This window comes from Protopterus annectens, chromosome 13.part0 (assembly GCF_019279795.1).
Source record: "Protopterus annectens isolate FY-2018-M chromosome 13.part0, PAN1.0, whole genome shotgun sequence".
Taxonomy (NCBI): Eukaryota; Metazoa; Chordata; order Ceratodontiformes; family Protopteridae; genus Protopterus; species Protopterus annectens.
In genome coordinates this window covers 718,319,090-718,346,988 of record NC_056747.1, presented here as the reverse complement: position 1 = coordinate 718,346,988, position 27,899 = coordinate 718,319,090, and the positions used below count along the sequence as shown (strand labels likewise).

At 39.2% G+C, this 27,899-nt stretch overlaps 1 protein-coding gene across 3 annotated transcripts in view; it reads left to right on the top strand.

Annotated features, from left to right (window-relative positions):
* The window catches only part of LYRM9 (LYR motif containing 9), a 64,253-nt gene extending 37,112 nt beyond the window's left edge, over nucleotides 1-27,141 (top strand). For all 3 annotated transcript variants that reach the window (XM_044054403.1, XM_044054404.1, XM_044054402.1), the window contains exons 3-4: nucleotides 23,911-24,003; nucleotides 26,658-27,141. In XM_044054403.1, coding sequence (XP_043910338.1) covers nucleotides 23,911-24,003; nucleotides 26,658-26,675 — 111 coding nt within the window. In that variant the 3' untranslated portion in view covers nucleotides 26,676-27,141. The remainder of the gene's footprint in view (nucleotides 1-23,910; nucleotides 24,004-26,657) is intronic.
* Nucleotides 27,142-27,899: the final 758 nt, after the last annotated feature.

Sequence of the window (27,899 nt, the reverse complement as noted above, 5' to 3'; positions counted from 1 at the left end):
GTTTTGGTGCCCTTTTTTCTTGTAGCCATTAGGGCTGTATTGTTATAAAAACAAGCAAAGTACCTGGATAAATCTGGTGTAGAGCACAACAGTAGTAGATAAAATCCAAAAATCACAGCAAAACACCAGATCACACAGCCACAGGCTAAAAATATTTAATTAGAAGTAAAACAGTAGTAAGTGCTTTCACAATAAAATTGCTTCATCAGACTGCCATTAACAAAATACACCAAGTAGATATAGCACTGAACATCCTATCAGCCCTATCCAGTTAGAAATAGCTAATAAAATCTTACAGTCAATCAAGCCATGTAAAAGCAGCATCACTCATTAAAAAATGAAAAAGAGAGAAAACTGAAGAGAAAAATAGAAGAGACAAATTGGGTGGGGCATTTATAAATCAATGCTTCACCCTATGTGCCCATAGGAAAGGTTTCAGTGTAACTGCATCATTTATTCCTGGTATTTTATCAGCCCCAAACTGAAGAATCCACTTCTGTTCAGCTGATATATGCATTGTTACCACAATTTCCTTTTATTTTAACATAATTTGCTCTTTTGCTTTTCTAAAGATCTTGCTTCCAGTTTTTATTACCTCCTTTTTAATATTCCATATTTCAAACAGAATTGGTTTAGACTTAGATTTCCAAATTGAGTGTAACTTTTATGCCGATTGCAGGACCTGCAATGTAGTCTATTTTAGCTACTGTGTGTTCTGCCATGTGTATTATGTTGTGGACCAAATTCTGTAACATGTTTTGCTAAGGTACTACTTTTTCCCATTCCTAATATCTCTATTATGTTCTAAAATACGCTCTTTAAAAGAGCGATTAGTCTTTCCAATATAATACACATGGCAGAACACACTGTAGCTAAAATAGACTACATTGCAGGTCCTGCAATCGGCATAAAAGTTACACTCAATTTGGAAACCCTCACTAGGGTGCCTATAGCTGGGTCCCACATGCATGTGACTACATGCAGAGCATCCTCTACAAGAATAGGTCCCAAGCCTCTGTGAGTCAACAGAAGTGCCATATTTATAAGGTCTATAGCAAAGTTGTCTCTTTTATGATAGATTATTCCTAAAGGTAAAGAGGGGCTTATCTCCAACTATATCCCTGAGCTGATGTGACGCTTGTAATATATTCCTGTTTTTCTTAAATATATTACAGAAAACACTGACATCACTAGAGTATGTCAGTGGAATTCTGATATTATTGTAGTCAGTACTCTGATTCTTATTCTGGGTATTCACTACATCAGAAAAATAGGGTCTACCCTTTTCATCAGAGGGGGGTGACATAAAGAATAGGACAGAGTCAGCTGAACAGAAGTGGATTCTTCAGTTTGGGCTGATAAAATACCAGGAATAAATGATGTAGTTACATTGAAACCTTTCCTACGGGCACGTAGGCTGAAGCATTGATTTATAAATGCTCTCCCCCCCCAAAATTTTCTCTTTCTATTTTTCTCTTTTTCATCTTTTTAATGAGTGATGTTGCTTTTACATGGCTTGATTGACTGTAAGATTTTATTGGTTGTTACTAATTGGATAGGGCTGATAGGATGTTAAGTACTGTATCTACTTGGTGTATTTTTTTAATGGCAGTCTGATGAAGCAATTTTATTGTGAAAGCGCTTACTACTGTTTTACTACTTCCAGTTAAATATTTTTAGCCCGTGGCTGTATGTTCTGGTGTTTTGCTGTGATTTTTGGATTGGATTGTTATAGTTTGTTGGTGTGTTTTAGTGGTTTAGTTTAGTTTAGTTTAATTTAGTTGTTTGAATTATGGCTGAAAAGCCATCATACTTTAAGAAATGCTCCTCGTGTGTTCGGAAAATGCCTAATTCTGACGTGCACAAGGAATGCATGTATTGCATGGGTTCTCAGCACCTGGAGGTTGAGTGTGACATTTGTGCCACATTTAACCCCATTGCTTTAGCAGAGCACCACAACAAACTCTTGTTAAATGGTCTGGCCCAAGGTGGACCCTTCATTTTCCCCCTTGAAGGCTTCATCTTCTCATCCAAAGAGGAAGAACCCTTCTCTCCAGCCAGTTCCTTCTAAGAAATCGAGGACATGGGATCCTAAGTCTCCAGATCCTATTCCAGCCTGATCTGTCTCAGATCTGAGGTCTTCAGAGCCGAGAGCTGTGGCGCTGCCTCTCGGATCCAGGGCCTGTCTGGATCAGAGGCCCTAGGATCAGACCAAGATCAGGCCAGCCTCTTATCTGACCAGTTCGTTGGATCCGTCATCTGTGTCGGCTAGGCCTTTGGATCAGACAGGATCATCAGATCTGATTATAGTCTTGGAGGAGATAGTCGTCCCTTCTACCTCCAGACAGATGATGCAGTTGGCTCTGAGATATCGGAGCCATACCCCAGAACATCACAGTAGGTCAGGGAGATCTCCCTCAAGTCTACTCCCTCCTCTTCCTCCTCTAGATCTTCGAGAAGTCTGTTACCCTCAGATATGGACAGGATGATGAGGAGCTTCCTCAAGGCCCAAATAGAGTTGGACTGGATTCCCCTGCCCATCCGGCTATGAGAGCCTTGCACCTCCCAGTTTTTCATTCTCCTCATCCAATCCTAGTAGCTTTGGAATCTAGTGACCAGGACATCTGCGGTCAAATTCCGGTGAGGCAAAGTATTCCCCCTTTCTCAACCCCGTTGGGGTCCCTGGCTTATTTTGTTCCTCCACCCTCAGAGCAGGGTGGGCCCCATACCAGAGTGGTTGACTCTGACTCCTCGGGGGGGGGGATCTGATACCCTCTTCTCAGACTGGTCCCTTCCGCTTGGTGCTTCAGCCTTCAATAGCTCTGAGCCAGTATCATTCAGGAGTCATGGTGCTGTTTCCGGACTCGTTCCTCCTCTCTGGGGGACCTCTCCCTTGGACGTGAGGGATGGACCCACTTCCAGCCCTGGGCTTTCTTGGTGGTAGAGAGGACCTTCTCCAGGTCTGGAGTTTCCTCTGCTGCACCTCCTGGTCCCTACCTGCCTCTCTCTACTTCGTCTGGTGAGGCCTCCAATCCTATCCAGGGTCAGCCCTCCCAATCGAGCCTTCAAGGAGTTTCCTCCCCTCTGAGAGTCCCTTTCTCTTCCGAGTCCTCCCTGGAGCTCCCAGTGGAGGAGCTACATCATAAGAGAAAGTGCAAGAGGAGGCACTTGGACTCCCCCATGGAGTCCCTCACAGAGGATATGGATCTCGAAGGTGACGGGTCCCCTAATTTTCACCCGACGATGTCTCCTTTGGAGACATCCTTGAACTCTTGAAGCAAAAGGGCAGATGGTTTCCCCAACCCCTGTCTTTGGAGGAGACCATGTGTCTGAAGGTCTTCAGGATGGGCCCGTCTACATCTTGTGGGTCCACCCCACTGATGAGTTAGTAGAGCTATTCACCAGCAGGGCATGGAAGGAACTGGACATGGTGGACCCTATGCCAAAAAGGGCCAATAAGTTTCTTAGCCCTCCTGCAGACCATTCTTTCTGGAGCAAAGCTGTTCCAGTTGATGCCATTGTGGTTGCCACCACCACTAAAAAGGAGCTAGTAGAGCAGAGCTCCACGGTCCATTCCCTGAAAAAGGAGTCATGGGCGATAGACAGTTTTGAGAAGAGTGTGTATGCCTCGGCTACTTTTGAACTGAGAACGACAAATTATTTGGCACATTTTACCTGCCTTCCCTTACAGAGATGTTGCCGGCGAAGGACCTCAAGAAGGTGTCTCCCAAGCTATCCACTCAGACTTCCGTCTCGAATTCCTCAATGAGGTTAATTTCCAATGCTACAAAAGCTACCTCTTGGGCAGCTGGTACAGGCATTGCTTTGAGCCGTCATGCCTGGTTATGTTTTTGCAGGTTTGCGGAACCCTTCAAGGAGTCCTTTACCAATGCCCCCTTCAATGGTTCCACTCTTTTTGGACCTTCTGTGAAGGACACTTTGACCCACAGCAAGCAGGAAGGGAAGACTCTCTCTACGATGGGGATCAAGCTTTCTCCTCCCCAGATGTCCTTCTCTAAGACCCAGTGGGGAACTTGGAAGATGTGGTTCCATAGGTCACAGTCTCCCTTCCGGGAAGCTCCTGAGGATTCCTCTTCCAGAGGCAGGGGGAGAGCTTTCAATGGACAACGATGCCCTCGAGGTGGGGGAAGGGTCTGCAAAATCAGGGCTCCCGGGAACCCTTCTCCAAGCAGCCCTATCAGCACTCCTGAAGCATTGCCTGGCTGCTCTGTCCTGGAGGCAGTCTGGGGTCACATTTTCCTACACCAACTAACCTGGGCAAACATCACTTCTGATCAGTGGGTGTTAAATATAATTTCCAGGGGCTATTTCATTCCCTTTTCAAAATCCCCATCCAGTAAGAAGTCACCTCCCAGATGTTCCACCCAGTCAGAGGGAGTTGGCCTTTAAAAAAGTTCAACAACATCTTCTAAAAAGAGCAATCCAAGAGGTCCCAGCAGGACAAAGAGATCCGGCACTTACTCTAGCACCTTTTTAGTGCCAAAAAAGATGGGGGACTTGCATCCTATTCTGGATCTCAGCGAGATCAGTCTTTCAGTAAAGAAATCAAAGTTCCGGATGGTCACTGCTCAGTTCATTCTGCCCCTTTTATGCAAGGATGATTGATTGTTTTCTGTAGATCTCCAGGATGCCTACTATCACATCAAAATTGACAGGTGTTCCAGGAGACATCTTTACTTCCAGCTAGGAGCCTATTATTACCAGTTCAAAGCCCTACTCTTTGGTCTCACCACATTCCCCCAGGTGTTTAACAAATGTATGGCAGTGGTAGCAGCTCACCTGCTACAGCAGGGGTTGCAGGTCTTTCTGTACCTCGATGATTGGCTCCTCATGGCACCTTTGAGGCATTGACTGATACAAGCAGTTCATTATGTTCTCCCCCTATCTGTCAGTTGGGGATCGCCGTCAGCCTTGCGAAATCCAATCTGATCCCCACTCAACAGTTGGAATTTATAGGAGTTCAGTTAGACTCCATTTCAGAGATTGCAGCTTTACCTTTGCACAGAATTCAGTTGATAACAGGATCAGATCACACAGATCTTAGACCTGTAGTGTCCCCTGGTTCACCTGGTTCTTCAGGTTCTCAGATCCATGGCCTCGGCCATTCATCTCATTCCTCTGGCCAGGTACAGACTCCATCGGCTCTGCTTCATCCCCTGTCTATGACCATAAAACTGATGCCCATGTGCAGACATCACCTCCAGTGGTGGCTTCAATCTCAGTATCTCTCTCTAGGCAGGCTCTTTACTCCACCACTGCCCATGGACACAGCAACCACGGATACCTCTCTGCTGGGGTGGGGAAGGGCATTTTCAGGGGAAGACTGTCCAAGGCACATGGTCCCCAATAGAGACCAAGTTGCATATAAACATTCTGGAGATGGAGATGACAGCAGTTCTTCTATTGTTGCAAGCCTTCCAGGACTGCATCCCTCTAGGGATGACTGCATTTCAGACAACATGACAATGATCTGGTATGTCAACAAGCATGAGGGAACACATTCTTACCCATTGCACAAAGAGGCCATGAGAGTGTGGGAATGAGCAATGTCCTCCAACCACTTCCTTATTGCAACCCATATACCCGGGGATTCCAACTTGTTGGCCAACAGGCTCAGCAGATTGATCTTGAGCCCTCATGAGTGGTCCCTCAATCCTTCTGTGGCTGAGCAGATTTTTGGCCATTGGGGTCAACCGTGCTGTGACCTTTTTGCCTCCCCAGCCAACCATAAATGCAGCAGGTACTTAACCCTGATCGGGGGAGTCACTGAGGGATGCCCTAGTCCACAATTGGCCTCCAGGTCTCCTTTATGCCTACCCTCCTGCCCCTTAATACCCAAGGTTCTGCAGAAAGTGCAACACCTGACTTAATCCCTTATCCTCATTGACCCTTTCTGGCCTTGTCAGTCATGGTTCCCCTTCATCAGGTCTCATCTGAAGTATCTGTCATAGGTACTGGATCCCCATCAGGATATGATTTCCCATCCATCAGGGCTTCCTCTCTCAAACCTTCAGACCCTTCGTCTTACCGCATGGTTTCTCCAGTTCCAGTGATCATAAAACAGTCCAGGCTAGTTTCACCTATTAAACATATCATTCTAGCCTCCCAGAGACCGTCCACTAGAAAGGTATATAGTAGTAAATGGAAAAGGTTTTTTATCTGGGATAAGAGCAGGAATCTGGATCCCTTTTCTGCTTCAGTTTCAGACATTCTTTTGTTTTTGTCCTCTGTTTTCCAAGCGGGAGCAAGTTTTTCTACCATCAAGCTTCATTTGGCGGCAATTTCTAACTTTCATGAGAGCTCTGAGTCTACCCTTTCATCTAGGCTTTGTAAACCATTTATGAAAGTGTTTTTTTCTGCTTCAGCCATGGATTTAAGGATCTTTCGCCTCCTTGGGACCTCATGCTGGTTTTACAGTCTCTGACTAGGTGTCCTTTTGAGCCTGTTAGTTCCTGCAATCTCAAGTTCCTGTCTTGGAAGATGGCCTTTCTTGTGGATATTACCTCAGCTAGGAGGGTCTCACAACTGCAAGCTGTCACCATTACTCCTACTTACATGATTTTTCACAAGGACAGAGTCTGTGTTAGGACAAAACCCTCCTTCTTGCCCAAGATTGCTTCTGAATCTTCTCTAAACCAATGTATTCAGCTTCCAGTGTTCTTCCCCAACTATTCCAATAAAGAGAAGTACATCCTACATATCTTGGACATTCACCAACAGTTGCAGTTTTACCTGCATAGGACAAAAGGTTTTCGTAAGTCAGAACAGCTTTTTGTGGCCTTGGTCCCTAGTAGACACAGTCTTCCAATTTATAAGGTCACTGTTTCTAAATGGATATCTAGCTGCATCTCCACGGTCTACAACCTTACCCACCTTGAGGTTCCAGGAAAGTCGACTAAGTCTGTAGCAATTTCTTCAGTCTTTTTATCAAGGCTTTCTATTGATGACATTTATGCTGCTGCCACTTAATCTAACCCTCACACATTTATTTCTCACTATAAGTTTGATCTGATTTCTAGGAGGAGGGCTTCCTTTGGCTCCACAGTGCTCAGGCATGTCCTTCCATGAGGCCTCGCAGAGTTGATGGTAGCTGGGTACTCTGACCCTATGGTGATGAATGATGACTTGGATAACATCAGATTAAAAGTTATGTATTTACCATAATTTGGCATCTGTGTTATCGTACGTCATTCATTATAATTTTCCCTCCCACCTTCCCCCACCTTGTAGACCAGGGAGGAAGTTGCAGTTTTCCCTCCTGTCTTGTGGGAGTAGTCTTGAGGTGCATTGCAGCAAACTCGATCTGGGGTCAGAGGACAGCAGGGTGTCATGGGAGAGGGAGGAGCTAGAGCCTTGGATCCATCTGTTGTATGTTGCCAGCTCGGATCTGATATTGAATCCTAGACCCTATGGTAATTAATGATGACGTAGGATAACACAGATGCCAAGTTATGGTAAGTACATAACTGTTATTTCTATGTTTGTTGCAACTTTTCCCCACTGATAATAGCTTTATGCATGACATTTACTATCTGCTATGCAGTTTCTTCCAACATTGTTTATTTAGGATTATCACCTGATGCAAAAACTTGAATTTCCCTTCCATCTTTAGCACTGTTACCAACTCTTTGCTCCTTGTCCTTTGTTTTTTATTTAAGGTACATGAGTTTGCATAAATTTTAACTCCCATTCTCTTCATAACGCATCTAACCTTGGTAAACCCCATCTGATTTCCCAGGCCCATTACAGTGCAATCAAATATATTGTAGCTCTTCATGGCATCCTCAAACGACTTAAATAAATATCTAAGCAGAGGAGGCTCTTTCATATTAGGTACTTCATCCACATGTCCCCAAGACTTCAAGTCTTCAGTTAATTGATAAACCAATATCCTTTGCACTTGTCAAAGTTGTTTCTGTATTAGTTCACAAAGAAATATGTCCACATTGAATATTTTTACTGTAGAATGTGTCTCATCTTGTACATGCTATTAACATGCGAGTACCTGAAATGTAATCCTCCATCTGGAAACTGGACAAGTCAAACTTGTTGAAAAATAAGCCCACTGAAACTGTGGATAACATTGGTTACAGATGATTATTTACAGGAGATAAACCTTCTTGCAACCCTTGTGTGGGAGGTTTTGTCACACCCGCTCTTCTACTTATACTAACTCCTCAGTTGTACAGCTGTGAAGAAAAGAGACAGACCATGCAAGGATTAAAAAATGGTTTACAGATCTGTAATCTCGCAGATGTCAAAAAACTACAAGACTATTCTATGATGTGTAAATTCATAGACTACTAGATCTTCCATTAAACACTGTATGAGCAAGTATGACTATTTATGTGAATAATCTGCTCCTCCAAATGATTCTGGCATGTAATCTTATAGTGCTGTTACCAACTGCCCTAACTACTGGTTAATGAAAGAATGTAACTTAGCTAATGAGACCAACCCTCCCTTTTCATGTCCTGACTCCTAATTCTTAAGGCTTGAGGAATGTCAGAAGGCTTCTCAGCAACACTTGTAATATGAATAAAAGCAGCATGCCAGCAAACTCCATGTCTGGTGTCCCTGACACATTTCTGATTTCCAACAGTTTGAAATACTGTGCTTTCCTGTAGCTCTGTGCCATGCATTACACTCTTATCAGGCACTTTTGGAAGTTGATAAGGATTTTGCAAACAATGAAAATAATAACATGTTTGATTTTTATCTGTTCACTTGTTTTTTCTCTATAGCCACACATACAAAATAATGTAGACAGTAGACAATGATTTATGAGCACCTGCAAGGAGTCATGGGTAATTAAAAAACTCACCTCTTTTGGAGGAGCAACTTCTTACATGTATTGTGGTTTCTCTAGTACATCATCACATGTTAATTTTCAGTATGAGGTGTATAACTTGCAAGAACTAGCTGACAATTTGTCTGTTGAGTAAGTATGAAACTACTATTTACGCAGTTAGCTTGGAAATAACAGCAGATTATACATTGGTTCAGGTGCTGAGGCATTGTGTGTTCAGTCTTTCATTATGTAATGGCAGAGACTTTGCAGTCTGAGAAAATATTCAGGAGGCCATCCTTATCAACAAAATAAAGTGCATAAGCAACATAGTTTTTGCATCAAAACTGCATAATTTGATATTGTATATGATAAGGAGGTTGTATTGAACTCCAAAGGTTTGTTTTTTAGTTTTGATTCAAAACATAACCAATACACTTTAAACAATTCTGTTCCTATGTTTTTATGTTGAAACTGTCAGATTACAAACTGTGGGCAGAAAACATTATTACTAGTTCTACCATTTTACATTTCAATATACTCTATTGATCCTTTGAGTCATGCTTGTTTGTTATGGTTTAAAATTTGTTCTTGGCTTGTAAAAGCCCTTCTTACATACTTGATTTATGTCGCTAGTATGTATATTTGGAAATTTCTTAACAAGATATTTTCAAAAAAATATTTTTTTCTTCCACCCATTATGAGTTACATTATACATGTCCTTTGGTCTCCTGTATGCCAGAATATTGTCCTTCACTTTTCAGGTCTGTAGTGTTCTTAGTCATACCTATCTGACTTCATTTGCACTGTTTATGTTGCTGTTTAAGTCTTAAATGTCATGTCTGTGTGTGTCACATACACAAACCTTGACTTCAGTATGCCTTTCCCCCTTTCATTAGTCTTCAAACTTCCATCTCCATCCATCATCTGTTGACATTTCTTCCTTGTACCTATAAGCTGTGACAGGAATGATGAGAGGGGTCTTATCCTTATAGAATATGATGTTGATAACAGAGATGTAAGCATTGTGTTTTTGTTGACTGTATTGGTTTTGGTCATAGTTTGTGAGCTCTGAGAATGCTTTACAGGAGTGAGTTATTCACTGCATTCAGTAGCAGTACATTATGTGTCTGGCCGCATTAGTTTCTCTTATTTATGATTTAGCACACCTGCTGTTCGACCTCGTAGAGTAACAGATTTATTTATTGGCATTTGTTTACCAGAAAAGTCTGATTGGGTACCAGTACCCATTTTCATCGGAGGCCCAAGGAGGAAAGCTCTACAGAGAGGAGGTACACAAAGTGTGACATAGACAACATATTATGTGAAGCCAAGAATGATATCAAAAAGAGTTATACAATAATGCTTGAGATGTATGTATACTTATTACAGCTGTCACAATTTCTGTGAAAGACCAGAGTAATTGATGTTAGAATCATATGGGAAACAGATTACAGAGTTATGAAACAATGGGTATCGCATAAATTAGGAGAACCGAAGTTGGACATGGATGGAGTACTTCTAGTTATAGTGATGATGAGTAGAATGTTAAGCTGGTGTAGAACAAGAACAGAGGCAAGAGCTGAGAGGAATTTCTTTTTAAAGGTTTGAAGGTATTGAGGTAAAGTATTGACCTGATAGATGCAAAGATGCTTCTCCAGGCTTTGGCTGCAGTTAGTGTACAGACCAAGTCTGAGTGATGTTTGAGGTTTATAAGTGGCTAGTAGTGGTTTGTCGGAAGATTGTTGGTCATGGTTTGGAAGACAGTCATGGAGAATGATACTAATGCCTGGGCAAGAAGAGGGATTACATATTATTCTGTGAATTAAGAGCAGATGAGTGTATGTTAGATGGTTGGGAAGTTAAAGCCAGTTTAGACTGTTTAGTGCAGTGCAGTGATGGATTCCATGAGGTTTACTAGCTGCAAATGTTGCAATTTATTGTAACATTGTTCAAGCTTAGATTTAAGTAATGCCTCAAGATTAGACCTCTCAATTGTCTAGATTTTTACAGACGGTCCACATTTTTGGTCTGTTCCTCATAAAATGTGTTGCTTTCTGGCAAATCATTGAGGACTGAATTCACTAAATAATGATAGATATTTGAATTTCAGACTTTATATCATTAAAAAATTTCATGCCAGTCCAGCAACATTTATTCTAGGAACTTTCTATGTTTATAAGAACAATGCTTAAAATTTGTCCCTATTTTGTGGGCCTTTGTCCCCCATTATTTTGGCTTTGTCCAGATTTCTTGTGTTGAAGGCAAGAAGTATGTTGATCAATGTGTGTGTATTTAAGAAGCTATCCAAGGGATTGCACAAGTGTATAAATACTAAGCACATGCAAGCTAGACTGCCATTTTGTAGTTAGCTGTTGAGATGTAAGCATGTATGTATGTAAGGTCTGTCTGTTGACTAGTTTGTTCATATTTAATGATGCTGCTAGCCATACTGTTGTGTTTCTGTGTATTAAAGCATCTAAATAAAAACCCCATCCTTCTTGTCATATGTGTTAGAGATGAGCAAGTGACATGGTACCAGAAGTGGCATGTCTAAAGGGTATGGAGTCAGAACAGGCATATCCAAAGGGCATGAAGTTATAGGTGGCATGGCTAAAATGACTTAAGGCACATGCTTAGAGCTGGAGGAATATACAGCAGTAGATCCTCGCTAAAATGTGCAAACTTCGCAAAACAGGTAAGAAACAAATTTCAAATATTAAAACATGCTCAGCACTATTTCTTTTTTGTATAATGTGAAACTGGGCATACAGAACGTTCTAAATGATATTAGCAAAAACTGATATGTACGATATGGTTAAAAATATTTGAATTACTACAGAAAACGTTTAAAATAAAGTTTGAATTGCATAAAATGAATAAAATAAGGGGAAACGACCGCATTTTTCGCAAAGCATGTATTTTTCGTATTAATCAAAGATATCCGACTTATCAGAAGTGTATAAAGTGTTTGCATGTTTGTGCAGTGTTACAGTAAACTTATTTCACAGAATACAGCCATTACAGAGCGTATTTTGCTAAGTACAGTATTTCAAAGAGTTGATTGTGCATTTGAATGTTGTTACAAGCTCACAGCACTGTTTGTTCATACATAATTACAAGGGCCATATTTTCACTGTGTTTGTGTATACTTTGTGGGCATGGCAGATGGTTTTTGGAAACCCAGTGCACTTGTGTTTGACAGTAATATTGGTGAGAACCGGAGAGTGTTAGAGCAAGAGTACGACATTTTCATACAGGCTGCATTTTCTGATAAAGATGACTGTACAAAGGCATTTATTCTGTTTAATTTAGCTGGGTCAGAAGCCATTGAAAGGGAGCATTCATTTGTGCATGCACCTGCTATCTATACAGGAGAGGAGGAAAACCATCATATTGTTGTACCGACTGAGTCAAGGGAGGACCCAGAGTGCTTAAAACATAAATTTAGAGAAATGTGTTACCCCTAGACAAATTTTATAGTGGAAAGTCACTTCGTATTTTACACAAGGGATCAAAAGCCTGGTGAAACTTTTGCAGCATATATATATAACTGACCTGAGAAATAAGGCTAAAACATGCAAATTTGGAACCTTAAGGGATGAGTTGATAAAAGACAGACTTGCTTGTGGCATAAAAGATGATGCTGTGAGAAAGATTTTGCTTTGTGACAGTGATTTAACTTTGAATAAGGCCATTGAGATTTGTCAGATATGTGAGCTTACAAATGAGAATAGTTCTAGAAGGCACAGTGATAAAGCTCACATTGATAGTATGCAGCATGTGGATAAGAGAAACAGGCCCAAGTACATGGCAGCAACTGCAACCCCTGCAGCACTCACTGGTAAACCCCAGAACTTTCCAGCAAATTCCAGAGTTCTCACAATCTCAGTGAAGCATAAGAGTGAGTCAGCAAACCTAAAGCATGCCCTCCCCCACCCAATTTCATTGCCAACTGTCGTAACTGTGGTGGAAGTCATGAATCTAAAAGGAAGACATTTTTAGCTTTTGATCAACAATGCACAAATGCAATAAATGGAATCATTTCAGATGGTTTTGTAAATCAAAAGGCCCACATTCTTCTTTTAAAAGGGAAAATTTTAAGAAACAAGTTGATCAGTTAAGACAGTGGCAACCCTACTCTTTATATTGATGGTGTGTTAGTGCTTCTTGAAACTGTCAATGCAGTAGATTTAAGGGCAACAAATGAAGTATTTTGTACTGTTCGTATAAATGGCAAGCCCATAGAGCTCAAAGTTGACACGGGTTCCAAGTGCAATGTCATGTCAGCAGGAATATTTGCTAGAGTGTATCATGGTGAAAAGCTTAATTTGGTGATGTGTGCAAAGCTTGTTGCTTATGGAGGTGAAAAAATTCAGACCGAAGTCTCAGTAGTGCTTTCATGTTACTCTGCTGGAAGAAGCTATGACTTATTATTATGTGGTCAAGAGGCATGTTCAGTCATTATTAGGGCTCAGAGACAGTTGAAAATGGGACTGATTTAATTTAATAAGGAAGTCTACCATGTTAGCTTAAAAGAGCACTACTCTAATTTTGCCCAGCACATTTTTTCTACCTATGCTGATCTTTTCAAGGACAAACTAGGCACGCTTCCAGTTGTGTACTCCATGAAGTTAGACCCAGAGGTCAGTACAGTTATCTGGCCAGCAAACAAAGTTCCAATAGCCATGCAGGACAGAGTCAAAGCCGAGCTAGACAAAATGGTGCGACAAGGTGTGATTTGTCCAGTTGAAACTCAAACTGAATGGGTATCTTCCATGGTGGTAGTTCATAAGAAATGCTCAGATGACATCAGAATATGTATTGACCCATGAGATTTGAACAGAGCACTAAAAAGAGCTCATCATCCAATGCGCACAGTCGAAGAAGTTGCAGCCTTGATACCAAATGCCACTATTTTTTCTGTCCTAGATGCAAAGAGTTCATTTTGGCAAATTCAGCTTGGCAAAAAAATCCTCATTGCTCACTGCTTACAGTACTCTGTTTGGCAGGTACAGATTTTTGAGAATGCCATTTGGGATAAATTCTGCAACTCTTTCAACGTGCAATGCAGCAACTTTTTTTCTGGGTATCCTTGTGCTATTATAGTAGACGACATACTTGTAGGAGGTCATGATGAAGCTGAACATGACAGAAACCTCAGAAAAGTTCTAGAAAGGGCATGTCAAGTGAACCTGAAGCTCAGCCCACATAAATGCAAATTCAGGCTATGAGAAGTTCCTTATGTTGATCATTTATTTACATGTACAGGCCTATGACCAGACCCTTCAAAACAAACAGCCATTCTCGAGATGCCAGCTCCAGACAATGTTCAAGCCCTGCAACGTTTTCTTGGCATGGTCAACTACCTAGGCAAGTTCATTGCAGACTTGAGCCAATTTTCAGCACCACTCAGAGAGCTGACATGTAAAGATGTATCCTGGTCTTGGTTAGAGCAACACCAAAGAGCATTTGAAGTCCTGAAACAGAGAATTGCTAGTCCACCAACTCTCAGATACTATGATGTCCACAAGCCTGTTACACTTTACTGTGATGCTTTGAAAATTTGGGCTTGGTGCAGTCATTCTACAAGAGGATCAACCTGTTGCCTATGCATCGAGAACTCTTACCCAAACTGAGATGCAATATGCCCAGATTGAGAAAGAAATGTTGACAGTTGTGCTTGCATGTTCGAAGTTCCATGATTATGTCTATGGTAGGCCTATCCAGATCGAAACAGACCACCGACCTTTAGTCACTATCTTGAGAAAACCTATGCATTCCGTTCCAGCCAGACTGCAATGTATGATGCTGAGATTACAAAAATACAATTCCAGTCTTGTCTACAAGAAAGACAAACTTCTTTATCTTGCTGATACATTATCGAGATCACCCAGAAACACCACAGAACACCATGAGAATAAGAGTCTTGATTTTGAAGTCATGGAAGTGAGAAATGTTTCTTCCACACGTCTTGATAAGCTGAGGGATCACACAGTGACAGAGCCAGTTTTACAAAGGCTCAACCACTTTATCAATCAAGGATGGCCATTAAAACAATCTAGTTTACCTCAAGAAACACAGCCTTATTTTCCATACAGAGATGAGATTTTTGTCTGATAAAGGTATCATTATGAAAGGTCCAAAAGTAATTGTTCCATAGTCCTTACAACCAGAGTACATTACTGTTCTGCATTGTGGTCACCCAGGAACCAAATCTACCTAAAGAAAGGTGAGAGGACTAGTATTTTGGCCTTCTATGTCACAAGACATTGAGAGAGCACTTTCGTTGTGTTCAGTGTGTAATAGTACAAGTGCTAAGATGAAGCGTCATTTTGCTGTACATGGTAGTCCACACAAAGTTATTTCTGACAATGGCACTCAGTTTACAAGCCAACAGTTCAAAAGATTTGCTGATGAATGGGAATTTGCTCATGTCACAAGTACTCCAGAGTACCTGAAGTCAAATGGTTTGGCAGAACATGTAGTTCAAAGTGCAAAGCAATTACTAGAGAAGTCAAATACAGATAATAGTGATGTTTTCCTGAATCTCTTGAATCTCAGAAATATTCCTCATGATAAACATCTTGGTTCACCTGCTCAGAGACTTCTGTCGAGACAAATCAGAACCACCTTACCAATCAGTAGTCAATTGTTGGTTCCATGTGTCAAGAACAACAGATCAGTGAAAGCCAATCTGTTGAAGAAGTGCCTAGCACAGATAGTCCTATTAGGTAAAGACAATAAACCACTCAATTCATTACGAGAAGAAGTGGTAAGGATGCAAACATCCAAAGGTTATGATTGGATTGGTGTCGTGAAGAATATTGGTCAAGAGCCGAGATCATAGCCGGCCTTAGGCATAGGCCAACTAGGCGGCCGCCTAGGGTGCCGCTCTAATAGGGGCCCTTTTCCAGTATTTATTTGGTGTAGGTAGACCAGGACAGGGGCACCGAGTGATGTGGTGGGGGGGTGCCTTGGAGCCCTTTTGCGTAGGGCAGCAGTTGATCTAAGGCCACTCCTGCGTACATTGTGGAATCAGAAGGAACAATCTTTAGGCAGAATTGGAAGCATTTGAGACTGATGTCCGAGTCTATACCACAGCAGATAACCTGTAAGAAAGACTCATCTCAGAGTGAGTTGTTTGGTGTTCCAATTCCAGAGGAAGTTCCAGAGGAAATTCGTGTTCCTGTGATGAATCCAGAAGTTCCTGATATGAGTGGTGCACTGCAGACTGTCCCTGTTACTAAATTTGGTCCTGTTATGTTATGAGATATGGTCACATCACTAAACCCTGTAGCAGATATGAAGCAACTTGGACATGAACATTTTGTTTTGTTTCCAATGAATATAGTAATGGATGTCTAACTCTGATATTTTGTATAAAGGGCAGTCTTTTTAAGAGAGAGGATCTAGATCAATGTGTGTGTATATACCTTTAAGAAGCTAACCAAGGGATTGCACAAGTGTATAAATACTGAGCAACTACAAGCTAGACTGCCATTTTGTAGTTAGCTGTTGAGATGTAAGCATGTATGTACAGAGGATATAAAATGTGTACACACCCCTGTTAAAATGCCATGTTTTTGTGATATAAAAATGAGACCACAACAAATCATTTCAAAACTTTTCACACCTTTAATGTGACCTAGAACCTGTATAATTCAATTGAAAAACAAATCTGTTAGGGGAAAAATATAAAAAAAAAATTTAAAACATGTACAATAAGCTGGTTGCATAAGTGTGCACACCCTTAAACTGATACTTTATTGAAGCACCTTTTGATTTAATTTACAGCATAATTAAGATAACTTGTTTGAGGGGATTGAGTAGGACTTGACTGTTATGAAGCCAGCACTCTATGGAGTTAAAGGCATGTTGTAGTGTTGTAGTATTGTTTTCAGTTGGGTCAAGTTGTCAGAGGAGCAGGTAAGAATGAAATCATCTGCATATTGTGTAAGAGTTGCCTGTTCAGAGGATGTTTAAAGGTTGTCAATAAAGATGTTGAAAAGGAGGGTGCCAAGGATAGAGTTAAATCAGTGCAAACAAGTAGGTAAGAAGAAAGAGTCAAATGATATTTCGCAGACTGATATTTATCAGGCAAATAACTAGTGAACCATCGAAGAGTGGGATATGATGAGCCTTGAGAGGATAGTTGTAGCAAGAGGTTATTGTGAGAAACTGTTGAAAGTTTTTGACAAATCAAAAAATAGCAATGAGACACATTTGTCATTGTCTCTGGATTTATTTATGGTATCTGTGAATGGTGTAAGAGCAGTGTTTGCACTATGTGCAGGTTGAAAGCCATGTTGAGTAGGGGGTAGGAGTTTATGTTGAAGATAATGAAGTAGTTGTGGACACATTTTTCCAGAATTTTTGAAAGGGGAAATAGTATAGCCATAGACCGAAAGTTGGATATTTCTGTGGAGCTGCCATCCTTATTAAGAGAAATAATAAAGATTTTTTTTCACAGAGAAGGAACATAGGCTTTTTCTATGGACCTGTTAATTAGTTGGGTAAGCAATGGGTGGCAGATAGAGTCCTGGGATACACGCTATGACCCTTCTTCAGTTGGCTCACACAGTAGTGTATGATGTGTTCAACAGACAGTTCATCCTGTTTGCTGGTTACACCACAATCTGAAAGGAAATAAGAGCTAGCGGAGTCAGGCTGCAGTAAACCAGCTGTGGGCTGTTGGATGAATGAGAAAGTGGTAGCTTGAGTCCAGTGTTTAAGGAAGTACACTGCTACATTGGTGAAAGAATAATGAGATGGCATGTCTTAAGCAGAGTGGTTAAGCAAGACACAAGAAGAAAAATGCTTGTATTACTATGAAATTAGACTGTACGATGACCCAGAAGGTAAAACAATAAAGCATAGAACCGAAGCTGCCACAGGAAACAGAAGTTTAATCTACAAGCCACAAACAATTCACATAAACGCCTCCAAATACACAGTTCGTTTTCGTTTCTCCTACTTCATCAGATGTGGGCTGCTTCCAAAGCTAACACCTTTTATAGAGCACATTATTTCAATTAAATCTCCTTTGCTAAGCAATCAACTTGTAATTTAGAAAAAGTGAAAAAAAGTGCTTTTGTGCTTTTAACCTGATGTTAACATTTTATGTTTTACATGATAAAACTTTAAAGATGTGTGCCATTACATTACTAAATCATATAATCTTATTATAAATAACTATTCACTTTTAAAACAGTGTTCAATTTTTGGTAAAATGCATGAATGAATTAAAAAATACTAAATAAGTAAAAAATGAAATGAAACTTTCCTTTGATGAAAGAAATACTTCTGCAAAAACTAATCCATTTAGCACCATCTAGTGGCCATACAAAGATTTTGCAAGGAACAACAAAATAAACCATTCCCTAGAGTGTGTTCTAAAAATGCCTACTTTAATATATGTTTATAGATTTGATAGATAGATCTTTTGACTCCATTGAGCCAATCAATGGTTGACTGTTATCAGGGCATTCGAGGGGAGGAACCAGGAAGTAAACGGCCGGCAAAAACGACGCGAAGACGGGCGTAATGGTGGTGCATCTAAGTCTTGTTGTTCTGCTTCAGATAACACTAATTTTTGCAACACACCAAGGATTTTGGCAGGAAGAGGGGAAACTAATAGTAGTGGAAGAAGTGAACAAGTGGATGCATCAAAATCGGCCAGTTCGCCAGCTGGCAATGGACTTTCATAACTGGATGAAGGTTAGTTTTTTTGGCAGATTTTAAAAACAAAACAGCCAGATCTGAACCAGTTCCTGAAAGCTATAGAGTGAAACTGGTCAGGTTTGAAAAACTGCTCTACAAATATAAATCATTGGACATTAAAAATGCCTATTTAACTGAATGTATTTCTGAAAATATAGTCCCCAAGGGACTAAGAATTTTTAAATTTCCCAATAATGTTGTGTTTGGTAGCAATATGTATAAAGAACTTGTAGAAATTTACAACAGATGTGGGCTTGATGTATTAAGATGTATGATAGTAGAAAACAATAGAGTGAAAGATGAATTGTTAAAGGAAGTAGAAATGTTAAATGAATGTATAAAAGATGATTTGATTCACACCATTCCTGAGGAAAGAGTGAAGTATGATAACATTAGGAGGGACATAGAGGGACAGTGCAATGAATTAATTAAATGTAAAGTTAAAAAACCTCAAAGGGACTTAAATGAGTATAAGAATGATAGTGCATACCCTAAACCTAAGGAAGGAAGGAGGCATTGGGAATGGAGGAACAGTGAGGTAGGAAAAGGAAATGAAAATGTGAGGGTCAGTGAACGTGTGATAGATTTGGATGATTTTAGAGATGATTTTTGTGAGGAACAACCTTTAAGGAGATCTGAAAGGTTAAAGAATAGGGATGGATACCAAAATGAAAGACAGGACTCAAATTTTCGAGGGGAAGCAAGAAGGGGGAGGATGAGGTACTGAATATGGTTAGTACCAACCACCCCGACTTAGAAATTTCAGACATTGTTCAAGATGAAATTAACCCTTTTAAATTTATTAAGTGTGATTTTAGTATTTATAATTTTAGTCAAATAATTTTAACAAATGAGCATTTTAGTTTACTAAGTAAGGGTATCAAATTTATTCCTTGGAACAGAGGAGATCTTGCTAGAACATTAATGGATGTAAAGGAATTTACTAGAAAAATTAATTTTCAAACCATTTTTAGTCATAATATTAAATATGAACCAACAAGAATGACTAGGAGAAGTGTATTTAATCCCCCCTACATCCCCAGATAAAAAACTTGGAAAATATAATAGAGGGGTTAGGGATAGTTTTAATAAGGTAAAATACAAAAATAACCTGAACCCACTTGAAAGTAAGACCTTAAAAGAAATTAGGGGTGACAAAAAACTAAGAATTATGAAACCAGACAAGGGTTGTGGAATGGTTCTTATGGACAATATGACTTATGAGGGGAAAATTAATGAAATTTTGAGGGATCCTGACAAATATTCCAACATGTCTATAAATGAAATCAATACAGTGTACAAACGTATATATATGGTACTAGAGGAACTATTGGTAGATGGTTTAATAGACAGTAAGACATGTATGTATGTATGTGTCTTTCGGCTTTTCCCGGTTAAGGGTCGCCACAGCGGAACTCCGGTTCGCTAATGATTGGCAGTTTATTTTTACGTGCAGAGTTGCCAGCCCTGATGCACAAACTTCAATGAAGGTACACCATTCATGTATGTCTCCACGCAGAAGACGCTCTAGCTGAGAATCGAACCGGACAGTGTCTTACTGTGAGGTGATAGAGACAGTAAGACATATGGTTACTTAAAAGTGGAGAAGCCAAGAATACCCAGCATATTTGGGATTCCAAAAATACATAAGGATGAAATGAATCCACCCTTGCGACCAATAGTTTTGGCTGAAGGATCTAAAACCTTACCACTTGCTAAGTTTATAGATGGGAAATTGAAGGCAATATGAGTAAAAAGGTGTAATATATTAAAAGACTCTTGGGATTTTTTAAGAGGTTTAAAACAGGATTTATGGAAGGAGCATCTAAGATTTTTGACTATAGATGTAGTAGACTTGTTTTCAAGCATGCCCCATGAACAAGGATTAAAATTACTGGAAGAAATAGTGTTTGAAGACAACACTTTAAGTCATAATGAATGTACAGTAATTATGCAATTGATTGATCTGGTTCTAAAGTATAACTTCATTTATTTTAAGGGAGAATACTTTCACCAGATAAAGGGAGTAGCAATGGGGGCAGCCTGTGCCCCTACATATGCGAATTTGGTATTGGCTAAATGGGAAGAGAAATTTGTTTTATAATCACAATATAAGAGGTGTTGGATACAATATAAGAGAGTTTTGGATGACATTTGTATTCTTTGGGTGGCACCGAGTGAACAGGTACCAGTATTTATAGATTTTTTAAATACAAGTACAGATTTTTTGAAATTCACTTATTCCTTGAGTGAAGATACCCTAGACTTCTTGGACATAGAAATATATAAAAAAGACAATACATTTCAGTCCAAGGTTTATAGGAAAAAGACCTATTCAAACTCTTACCTACATTATATGAGTGCTCAATCCTATGTATTATAAAATAAATATAGTAAAAGGCCAGTATATTAGGTCATGTAGGATGACTTCAAATAATGATGATTTTATGGAAGAAATGAATGTTCTTAGAAAAATGTTTAAGAATAGAAGTTATCCTGACTGGTTAATAGAAAAGACGGAGAATAGAGGTGATGGGAGGGTAGGAAGAGTAAATTTAAACCTATATTGGGTATAGATGCTACTGAAAAGGAAGTAAATATAAGAAATGTGGATGAGAATTTCAGTAATGCATTGGTATTAGAGTACAATGCCAGTTCAAGGATAGTGAGAGAAATAGTTGAAAATGAATAGAATATATTCTTAGCTTTCACTGATTTGGACAACATCTCAAAAAGTAATTTAAAGGTAGTATATAATTCCAATAATCTCAAAAAACTATTGGAAGGTAATACAGATACCCGATATTCTAATAGGCGAATAAAGAAAGGAACATGTAAATGTGGTCATTGTTCGCAATGCACCTATGTTATAAACAAAGAAGTTGTTTTTATAGAAAGTAGAAAAATAAAGCTAGAAAGTAGGGACTTTAATAATTGTGATTCTAAAGGCTTGGTATACCTGGCATTGTGTAAGACATGCCAAGGTTTTTATGTTGGAAAAACTGAAAGGAAACTAAAAAGGAGAATATACGAGCATATATATGACATACAGGTAAAAAAGGAAACAAATGCACTGTATAAGCATACTAAGGAATGCCCGGAGGCACAATTTACATTTTATGTTATTGAGAGAGTAGACATAGATAAAAGGGGAGGGCTGTGGGAAGAAAGAATAGAATATAGGGAATTGTACTGGCAACTAATACTAGAGGCAAACAAAGCCCCTGGTTTTAACGAAAATATTTCCATAACCCCCCTTTTGAAAATAAGATCAGCCATATTATAATATGTGTCTAATAGGAATTTCAAGAAAGTTGTTCAAACCTTATAAAGTGTCCTAAATGCTTTATAAACTCTCTACATACTTTTTATTAAACATATTTTTTGTTAAGTAATTTTTATTACAATGTTCATTTGAATGCAATTTTAATAACATGGTTTTAATAAGTTTTTTTTTAATTAAACAGTAATGTTAATTATGTATTTTTAACATATGTATGTATTTATAGAACAAACATATATTAAAGTAGGCATTTTTAGAACGCACTCTATGTAAGTTATGTTTTAAGGAAAAGGGAACGGTTTATTTTGTTGTTCCTTGCAAAATCTTTGCATGGCCACTAGATGGTGCTAAATGGATTAGTTTTTGCAGAAGTATTTCTTTCATCAAAGGAAAGTTTCATTTCATTTTTTACTTAATATTTTTTAATTCATTCATGCATTTTACCAAAATTGAACACAGTTTTAAAAGTGAATGGTTATTTATAATAAGATTATATGATTTAGTAATGTAATGGCACACATCTTTAAATTTTTATCATGTAAAACATAAAATGTTAACATCAGGTTAAAAGCACAAAAGCACTTTTTTTTCACTTTTTCTCAATTACAAGTTGATTGCTTAGCAAAGGAGATTTAATTGAAATAATGTGCTCTATAAAAGGTGTTAGCTTTGGAAGCAGCCCACATCTGATGAAGTAGGAGAAACGAAAACGTACTGTGTATTTGGAGGTGTTTATGTGAACTGTTTGTGGCTTGTGGATTAAACTTCTGTTTCCTGTGGCAGCTTCAATTCTATGCTTTATTGTTTTACCTTCTGGGTCATCATACTGTCTAATTTCAAGGTTGTTTATCGTGTTGGTGACCGGGTTACCTTATTCATTTATAGCTTGTATTACTATCACTTAAGGTAAAACTTGTGCCGTACAATGTGAGAGATCAGTAACGAAGGCAAACGATTATGGGGGTTCATTGCCAGAATTACTGACTGTGTAGTTACAGATGTCACGCTCCTGTTGATGAATGTGCTGCTAAAATACTTTCTTGAATTCTTTGTTCATCTATGGAAATCGTACTGGAAGGAAACAGTAAGCTGGCTGAGAGAACATAGTGAAGAGGTACGGAAACGGCAAAGAGGATAGCAGACCCAGAGTATAGTAGAGGCTCAAAGCACTGGTATTGCATGCATTGGAGGCCAGAAGGGAAGGGGAGTACTTTGTGGGCACTGCTTTGTTAATAAGAAAGTAGGTGACATAAAACTGAAAAGGAATGATAAGGAACAAGGCAGGGACATAGATGTGGCTGGTTGGAAAAGATTTGCAATCAGCATTGAGAAACATTACTTCATGTGGGAGTGTAATAATGCCTTGGAATACTTTGTCAGAGGGGGTGGGTATATTGTAGGTGTTCAGAGGGAGTTACAAATTCCTGATTAGATGGAGGTAGCAAAGTGTAAAAGCAGCTGCATTGGGCTAGCTATAACATTTGGATGAACCTAATGTACCAGAGGGCCTTCTCAACTGATTCTGCACATGTGGTGTAATACTGTAGATGTATATGATCACCAACTTTGTTTTAGACCCAGGTTCTGTGTATGAGACCCACAGCAGTAAGTGGTAATAGATTCTCACAAATTATTTGTAAGCAACATTTAAACTCCAGAAAAGTTTATAACTGAAAGGCAGAAATGTACTTCCCTTTGTTGTATCATAGAATGCACAGTCCTACATAAATTTAAAATAGAACAAAATTAAGAGAGTTAACAGTAAAAGCTTAATTTCAGTGTAAGGAAAACCTGCAATAGCTTTTTTTGTGTTGTAAAACAATTACTTTAGTCACTAAGGCATTGCAGTTTTAAGTGAAGCATGATTTCTATAACTTAGGCAAGGATATCATTATAGCAGATATGCTTTCTCCAAAATGCATGCGGAATCACAGTTGTCTAATGTTGAATACTTATGTGCAGGAACATTTTTTGTCATTTGGATGGTTCAGTATTAATTCTTTTGGGATATGAAAGTGTGAATAAATGTCTGAAGCTTTCACTTTTCCTTTTCAGTAGCTGAAGCATAATTATTACACCACTATACATTTTATAGAGTTTCAGAGTTCATTCAGATGAAGACGATCCTGAACGCATCCATCAAATAATCCAAAGGGCCATAGAGGATGCAGACTGGGTATTGAACAAAGTAAGAAAATTGGAAGTAGTTATTGATCACTTAATCTTTTTTCATGAAGATACCAAACATCAAATATTATTAACTCCTACATATCTAATCATACACAAAAATGTTTGCATCTGGGTTATGTTCATGATGCCACAATTTGCACAGCATTCTACATGTTACTTGTATTCTTAGTCATTGCATTACAGATGTTTTATGTTTAGCTGTTCATTTTTTTTAAACATTTGTCCTGTTGAAGTTTGTGGTGGTAGCAATCCAAGCAGGATAGACCAGACTTCCATAGCCCCAGCAAAAATCTTGTAATGATCCTCTGAGATATTCAGAATTCTCAAACAAGCAAAGAGGTATAGTCTTTCTACCCTGACTGGTTGTACCTTTGGGTCTTCCTGCACTAGACTGTACCTGATACATTTCCCATGGGAGGTATCAGGGAACATCCCTACATGGTGACCAGACTACTGCAGCTGACTTCTGTTAACATGAAGGAGTAGTGGCTGCATTCTGAGATCCCCAAGACTGCCAAGCTCCTCACTCTGTCCCAGACAGTCAAGCCAATATGAATATTTCTGCTGCTTATATCTGTGATCTCATTACAGTCGTGGCTCAAAGGTGAGAATAGGAATAGAAACTGTCCAAGAAACTAAGAGCTTTGTCCTGTGACTCAGTGTGTGCTTTATCACCGTAGTCCTGCTGGTGGTACACCCATTCACCGGTCAGTCTCCCAACCCCCTCTTACCTTCACTCGTAAATAAGCCGCCAAGATACTTTTAACTCCTATGCCTGAAGTATCTGTGCCGCTCTCATCTGCAGACAGTAGTTTACACTTTTTCCCAGAGTGGACCATAATCCCTTGATTTGAAGGTGCTGATTACATATCATACCATAACCTATCATATTGCATATCATAATGTAACATACCATAATGATAGGGGTTTTAAGCATAAATTAAAAAAAAAACTATGTAAATGTTCATATAGCATAACACTATACACCTTAGTCCTGGTTATCAAAAATGCTAAAGTGCTGCTAAAACAGCATACCATCCTACAGATGTTATGCATAATACTTGCTGTGTATGACTTAATCATTGATTTTCACTTATAGTAATAAGTAAAATGTTCTGTGGTGCATACAGGCTTCTGTTTGTATTGGTTTTATAAGACTATAATTTCAGGTGGTATTTGTTCATACTGTAGCTATGACATTAGATTCCTGTATTTTTTTTGTTCATTTTCATATTGTATGCTCACATCATTGGATGAGATAGGTAGCAGATGTGCATCATTATACAATTCCTGTATTGTTAAGGACTGTGCACACTAGGGTCATATCGAAGTATGGGAGATACACCAGGGAAGGTGGAAGATACTAGTTGCTGTCTTCTTGGTGGTCAGCTAGATCAGTTTCTACAGCCTCAATCCACAGCCTTTGCATCATTGTATAACTGCGACTTAAGAACATAGGAACACACTAGGCATGCAACTGCATGAATCATAATTTGCCAGTCCCTATGTACCTTTAAGTAGACACACTTTAAAAAAAATTGTGTCATAGACACACACACAAAGTTCTTGCCACCCTTTTCAAGACAAGCTTATCAAAATTATAGCATTTAGCACATTAGCATAAAATTAGAATTGCATTGCTGAGAATAAGAGTGTAGGTTTTGTATCAGAGACTGAATTTGTGAAGCCCAACAATTGAGGGTTTTTTGGGGTTTTAGGTGTGTGAATTATGGGTTTTACAGTTACAGTCCTCATTCAGAGTATTCCTTTCTCCTTTAAGGTGCAGCGATCTTGGAGGTTGTATAAAGATCAGAGGTATGGGACAAAGCTTCCAACTGGGGGCAAAGAGAGTCTTAGGGTATTCCTTTTTTCAGAGGTATATTTCTGTTCTGTGCACTGGTGACTTGGCTAGATAAAGCTCTGACTTCAGCACATGTTATCCAGATTTGATTAGCAGCTTGGGCACTTGACAATGCAGGCAAGAGAGGATGGGCATGCCCATCCTGGGAGGGAGGGGTCAGAGCTGACTGTATACAGTAGTGATCCTTATGAAGAGGGGAGTAATACAAGTAGCCTGTGGACAGGTGTATGGTGTACCAAGCACCTACGAGAAGTAGCTTTTGCTGAGCAAATTCATAGAAGCACGTACCTGCATATGGGAAGATATTGTGACCCCAGCTGTGATGTAGGTCACACATCCACCCACCCAGAGGTGGGATTTTTCCATTCAAGAAATATTCCCTTATTGCTGGAATAATGGCTAGGTCAAAAACAGCCCTCATGGTGACCTAAATGACAGCCCTAAGGACATTCTTGCTGCCATGAATCTGGTGGATGATCATCACCACCACAGGGATGAATGAATGGAGTGTAGTCCAGTTAGGGAAGATTTGGTGGTTTGCAGGCATGGTGGAGGGGGGGGGGGGCAAATCAATACAGAAAAATTTGCATTACAAATCTCTGCACATCCAGAGACCTACATGCTTACACTAGTTAGGTCATCATCTAAAATTTACATAATATATACTGTGGTTTACTTAATGAATGTTAAAATTTTGGAGAATTAATTAAATTCAACAATTGGATTGACAGAGAAACTTAAAAATAATACTGTGGTTCCCTAAAACTTTTTTTTATCTTTTTTTTTTTCAGTATAAAGGAAAGCAGTGAGCTGCTGAGAAAAGGAAATATACATTTGTCATGGAATATTCTTTAGCTAATGAAGTCTCAGGACTTGTTGCAGTGCTTTGTTTATCCAGTAGAATATAAAATCAGAACTTACTAACAACTCATGGAACACTACTGCTACATCGAATCTTCTCATATGTTGCTAGTAACTTTGATAAATCATTGTCTCCATGGTGACTTTCACGTCTGTGAGAGTAAAAGCTCATTTTGAAAGAAGGAAATGAGCAGAGTATGCTTTATGTAAGCTCGGACATGTACCATTTTTCAGAATTTGCAAAGAAATGAAGATATGAAACATTTTTGGTTCTGCAAGTGTATTTCCATGTTATCTATTTACTTATATTGCCTCTGTGAAGAAATGACAACATTATTTCAGTAAATGTCAAATGTGCCTGTGAGTTATTGTATGGAGTAACTAAATTAAATGCAGTTTAATTTAAGTGCAAAACAGTTTTTCATGTGAGTATAAAATGGAGCTCAAGAATGTTTCTTAGCAGATAAACATATTCAGGGTTATTACTTTGTCTGCTTCTTATATGGAAGCACTAAGAATTGGTAGGATAGGAACTAAATGGTCCTAATTTCTGAGGGGCAGATAAGATAGCAAGCTGCAACAAGCTGTGTGTGTTCATTCCTGGGTCTATATCATTGCAGCGAATGCCTCTTCATCGACACAAAAAGAGCGAACCGTGAATTATGCAAACAGCTGAATCAGCATTTTTTTTTTCTTCGGGAACAAAAATTGCTTGGCAGTCAGCATAAATTTGTCCCTTTCCCCACTGTAGTGCGATCTCGGAGTTGGTATATTTAGTTAGGGGGGTGTGGGAGGAAAAGCTCCCCACTTTGAGTTATTTATTTGTGGTATTTCGTTTTTGGCCAGATCAGTGATCTGCCCCCCCCCCCCCCGAGGAAAAAAATTGCTGATTTGGCCATTCGCATAATTTGCAGTTCACTCTTTTCGTGTCAATGAAGAGGAATTCACTGTAATGCCTCTTCGATAATTTAATATAAAACTTTCATTCCTTGTACTGTGTTTTAGAATTGTAAAGTTGTCTGCATCTGTTTGGTCTAAAAGCAGTTCTGGGAAAGTAGTGTATCAGAAAAGCACATATATGCATGTTATGACAATTGAAGGTCATTGTCAGTTTAGATATGGCATTCATTTGTCATAGTCCACATGGAAATGTGACAAAAAGGCAGTCTGCA